A 6,065-nucleotide genomic window follows, 5' to 3' on the forward strand; every position below is an offset into this window, starting at 1 on the left:
TTCATTTTTTTACAGTAATTCCGACGGTATTCAACGTTTTTCTTATTGTGAGATAAAATAATTCAAAAGACAAAAAACTCTTATAATAACGCTATCGCTTGATAATTCTATCCTACTTCATTCGTATTTTTCAAAATAGATTTCATTCTTCGTACAAGAACTTCTTTGTACAAAGACAAAGACAATTTGAAAAAAAAGGGTTAAATTCAGGGTTTTTACCAGAGAAAAAAATGGAAGATAAAGAATTATGCAATTTACACGCAATTTAAAATTTAAATTCAATTGAATGAAATTAAGAGGGTTTATTTTATAAAATGTGTTATTATCTTAAAATTTTTTATAATTTTACGTGCTTATATATATATATATATATATATATATATATATCTTAGTTTATTTATTCAATAAGTTTATTCAATATGTATGGCTCTAATTGAACTATAATTAAAAATAAATTTTATTATAATGAATTTTTTTTAATAACTACCAAATATAATATATAAAGAAGTTTTTTGAAAAATATGAAGGAAACAAGAGAGAATTATCAAGATATAGTGTGTGTTGGAAATTTTGAATGTCTCTTGATTTTTTTTATATTTATTTTTTTTATCTTTTAATTTTTTTGTTAGAAATGATTAACAAATATATGGTTTGAGAAAAAATAAATTATAAAATGAGATTTTTTAATGATTTTTATAAATTATAAAAAATTGTATACCATAGTTAATTAGTTGAATTATTAAAATTTAGATTAAATAAAAAATTAAATTTAACTATAACAAATCAACTTATTTCAATTAATAATATTATAACATGTAATAAAAAATAACTTACTCTTTAAAATAAAAAAGATTGAGTAAAATTCACTTTATTTCATTCTTGTTTTAGGAGAATTGATAAAGCAATAAGATAAATAAGAGAATGACAATCTCAAGAACTAATTTTTGAAGTGTCAATAATACATTGCAAAACAATTTTAATCCTGCTTTTAATATGCAAATGTTATTCACCATTTATCGTTAAATGGAATGGAATGCACAACCTGTTAAAATTCAATACAATGATAAATGATTATAAATAATTGAAACAATGTCATAAGCAAATTAATACATCTAACAATTTAACACAAACGCTTGCATGATTTCTTTCTTTCAATAAGTGGAGTCAATACTATCGAACAATAATTGAGCAGATTGAGTATTATTGAATAGGGAAAGTACGAGAAGCCAATAGAATATTTATACAATGTGTACAATAGAGATTTAGGGAGTATTAGAGATATAACCATTAGTGTTATCTTTTTTCATCAGCTGAAGCTTTTGGGATGAGTGGTATCATGACATGGTATTAGAGCTCTAGATCCGAAAGGTCAAGAGTTTGATCTTTAGTGAACCCAAAAATCAGTTTAAACTTTTGGGAAGATGTTTATTATCCCTAGTACTCTGATGATTATTCTAGATAGTATGTGGATGTTCATTTTGTAACTCAATAACCCATTATACACATTGTATAAATAAGTTATTGTCTCCCTAACGGAACTATATTGAATAATGATAATTTATGTACATTATGTCAAAAAATCAATAATAAAATGATTAAATATTTATTTATTGCTTGTTAGTTTATTTGATAGATGGAGTGATTTAGTTTTAAAATTTTAGGTATAATAAAATAACATTATGAAAGTTGGATAACAGTCTCAAGTCTCAACAAAAAAGAAAATAGTAAAAAGTCACTAATGGATTTTTTTTTTCTAATTTTATTCTAGAACATTATTAGTTAGTTGCTTGGGGACGAAAAAATCTTTCAAAATATATAAGACAGCAAGGTTGTGGAAATTATTGACAATTTCTTGATTGTTGATGACAATATTAGAGATGAGATAGAAATTGATAAATTTATTAGAATTTTATATCAACAAATTTCTAACAATCTGATTTTTTTTATCGATGTTTTCACTTTATTTTGTTGAGTTCTTTTTTTAAAATTAAATAAATAAAGAAATTAACACAACTAAAATAAAAAGTGTAACACATGCTTTCTCCTATATCTTAAGATTTAAAAAAAAAACTATCTAAATTATATAAAGATTAGACCCACCTTCAAATTATAAGTTGTATTTTCAGGCATAGCCACAGAATCCATTCCCACATTTATCACCGTTTGAACACTTGTTGTTACACTTTCCACAATGATTGTCATTATACCAAACATTAGTACAAACTCCATTGCAGCATCTCTCACCTAGTACCTTGCATTTGTGGCCACAAACTCCACAATTGTTCCTATCACTTACAACGTTTCTACAATGCTTCTTGCAACAAAAGAGAAGGCCTTTTCCTTTGTTTGCTGGGATCCCATTGCATATGTTGTTAGTCACAACATCACAATGTGCACCTTTCTTGATTATTATGCTTGACAACAACCTACTTGTTGCTTTATGCCTTCTTAATAACAATGGGGTCTCAACAACATACTCTTCATCATCTTCATCATTTTCTATGTCATTAGTGGAAGATACTAATTTGGTGAAAAGGGTTAGAGGATTAATGAGCAATGAGAGAATTATTGTGAACTTTAGGGTGGTGCCGATGTTGGCCATTTTTTTTTTTTTTTATTTTGGAATGATATATGATATAATATGAGGGTGAGTGATGAGTGAGTGATATATATATATACTCATGATTTAAGGGACATTTTTGAGCAATTTAAACTACAAATTAATCGCAAAATACTCCTTGATCTTAGGGTGGGAAAGGGTTGTTTACTTGCAATTTTAATGTTGAACAAGAAAGTGCTAAATCTTATTAAAAGTTAATAGCTTAGCTTGTTAGTTAGTTATTGCAAATAGGGTTAATTTCAATGTATTTGATTGTGGTTTAAGAAAGCTTCATCAACTTAATCAAAGTTTCTTAAAGTAATATACTAATCTTTGTCTTTCATTACTTAAGAACTAGATTATTTAAATTAGCTATGAAAAATATTTATATATGTAGAGAAAGGTTGTCACAAAGGTTGATTTGGATAAAGAAATGCTTAATATAACTTTTTAAGAAAGTGTTTACAATACTCCAAAACCTGGAATCCCAGTTTCTAAGGAACCTCATTTTGTAAGATCTTAATGTGAGGAGAAATGTTTGAATCTTCATAGAACGGTGCATGTATATGCTCATAACCAATATTTAAGATAATGATGTATGATAAGATTAATAATAGTTTAAACCCTCAATTTACATGACATTATCTTTTGAGTTATAACAATTTATTTTAAGAGTTTAATTTTAATGTACTGTAAACTGTTTTACACAGCCATACAATCATATCTATTTTTTTTATGACTTTTACATAGTCAATGTAAAAAATAGTTATTTTTACTAATGTGACATTACATAATTAAATGCACGTATAAAACTACTCTACATGATACATAAAAATTAAATTCTTCTTAAAAAAAAAAAGGTTATTTTGACAAGTGTATTCTACAACTCATCTAATAACTCTATTGCATGGCTCTTCCTCTGCAATTGCGCAAGTTATATGGAGGGATAAATTTTAAAAGTTTCTTCATATACTTTTACCAAATATTACAAAAGCAAAGTATTTTAAATAGATTTGTAAGTTTAATTTTTAATTGGTTTAATTATTCTGTCGATTTATATAATTTTATTGATGTTTTAATTAGATTTTTATATTTTTTTATTGAGTTTCTATACCATATTAAATTTTGTAATTAAATCTCTGCTATAAAAAAAATATTAGAATTAATAGAATATTCTGTTAAACAAAATAAATATACTTAATTTAACTAAATATTCTGTATAATTTAATAGAATATTCTATTAATTCTAAAATTTTTATTATAATAAAATTTAATATAAAATTTAATATAAAATAAAACTTTAATTTAAAAAAATATAAAAACTTAAATTCAGTAAGCGAGAGTAATTAAATCTTTCTAATTTACAAGTATATCTATGTAACACGGGAGGCTATATAAAAAGGATCGTGTGAGTTTGGTCTCCTACATACACCTATCATTATAAGAAGAGTAATACTATATGATCAATTTTAAATATTAAAAAATTAAATTCTAAATTTCAAATATTAATAATATAAAAAATTAAGTATTGATACAAAATATTAGTTAATATCAATAAAAAATTTATTTCCTGATATTTCTCTTATAAAAATAATTAAAATCACGATATAAGACTTATTTTTTTATGAAAAATATTAGATAATCATCAAAATTTATTATTTTTGTTATAACTTTTAGTTATTAATTCGATTTCTTTAGTTATTATTTTTTTCACAATAATTCATTTTGCGGCGGTTATACCAAAATCGCCGCAAAATGACAAATATTTGGCAACATTTCTCTTATCCGCTGCATTAACCTTTGCAATATTTTATTTGGTGGCGGTTTTTAATAACTGTCGCAAAAAAATCGCCGCAATTTGCCGTTTTTTGTGTAGTGTATGTGGCGTGAAAGCCTAACACACAGACAGCAGACTTCAGCATGTAAGATGCGTATTTCCGGCACATAGGTTGCATGTTGCCACATGTCACGTGGTGAATGGTTGTTAATGCAACATATGACCTACATGTTGAATATATACTCATTTTATTCGAAAGCTCTACTTATAAATACGAAATTTGTTATTATTTTACTTTATTTTAAGTAGAGTTATTTTAGTATGTTAATAGTGTGATGAAGAGTAGCGTTAATATATTAATGTATTATAACGATGAAATTATACGAAATAATAAAATACACATGAGAATGTGAGTTTTGCAGGTGAATATACATTTTTCTTTATTATTTCATACATTATGATTTCTACGGAGTTACAATATGATTTCTATAAAAATATAGAAAGTAATATCTTAAAAAACATAAACAATATACAAAATTTAATTTTAAATGAGTTACACAATAATTATACATAACTCATGACTAATTAAAAATAATAAAGTAATTAAAAATTAAAACGCTAAATTATAATACAATTATAAAAAACTACAAAATTATAAACTTAATATTATTTTTATATTTTATATAATGATATTACCAAATAATGAGCAATACCTAAAAGTAATAAACTTACATATTCAAAATAATCCAAATATTCAATAATGTATTTTACCGTCAATAAATAATTATGTACCATTTTTTAACACATACTAATATTTTTTAATGAATAAAATTAGCACTAATCAACAACACTTGCACCTCTTTCTCTTTTTCTTTGCAAAATATCTCAACACTCTCCCTCTCCCCTGCATGCAGACAAGGTCATTACACAGCCTGCGAGTTGCCAACACGTCACCTGTTTACGAAGCTGGTTTCCAGACGCCTGCATCACACAATCTATGTGTTGTACACAACCATATTGAAATGGAATATTTTTAATTATTATATCATTTTATTTTTTTAAAAGTATTATTTGTGTACATTTTTTTAATTATGTTTTTTATGGTTATATAAAATTAATTATTTTAATATTTTTATTAGATATATTTTAATAAACATTAAAAATAATAACTATAAATACAATCATTTTAAATATATTGTCATGAATTTTAGTAATACATTTATAATATCATTTATTAGATATGTTTAATTTTAACCATTAAAATTAATTTAATAACTATAAATACATTCTCATATTTTCATGTAAAAATGCAATTCTGATATGATACATTTTCTATATATATATATATATATATTTTGCATGATTTCAACACACTTAAATATAGAATACAAAACGTGTGAGCATCACCCTGAAAAAATGGCTGGACGGTGTTCAAAATAAGAGTGGCATAAAATTAAATCTCTTCACAAAATTCTCAATTGGTTCTAATTTCACCTCTAATTTCAGTATTTCACCATATGGCGCCTTTGTCTCCTCAGTCCTTTCCAACTGAAATAATAATTAAAAAAAAAGAACACAAGAACAATGTCATTGGTTCAACAATGTAATGTCACTCAAGAAAGCAAAGCAAAGCACATCATTTTTTATTAACAGTTAGTAAAAGTTTTTTGTTGAGCAGATAAATATTAG

The 6,065-nt window shown here is 24.6% G+C and overlaps 1 protein-coding gene across 1 annotated transcript; it reads right to left on the bottom strand.

Annotated features, from left to right (window-relative positions):
- Positions 1-2,122: 2,122 nt before the first annotated feature.
- LOC130943732 (protein GRIM REAPER) lies at positions 2,123-2,602 on the bottom strand. The gene has a single exon (XM_057871735.1). It carries the CDS (start codon positions 2,600-2,602, stop codon positions 2,123-2,125), a length of 480 nt encoding a protein of 159 aa, XP_057727718.1.
- Positions 2,603-6,065: the final 3,463 nt, after the last annotated feature.

This window comes from Arachis stenosperma, chromosome 8, assembly GCF_014773155.1.
Source record: "Arachis stenosperma cultivar V10309 chromosome 8, arast.V10309.gnm1.PFL2, whole genome shotgun sequence".
NCBI classification, from domain to species: domain Eukaryota; kingdom Viridiplantae; phylum Streptophyta; class Magnoliopsida; order Fabales; family Fabaceae; genus Arachis; species Arachis stenosperma.

Bases quoted from the DNA above. Each gene is read 5' to 3' on its own strand.
- LOC130943732 (XM_057871735.1), bottom strand. From the start codon at position 2,602: ATGGCCAACATCGGCACCACCCTAAAGTTCACAATAATTCTCTCATTG.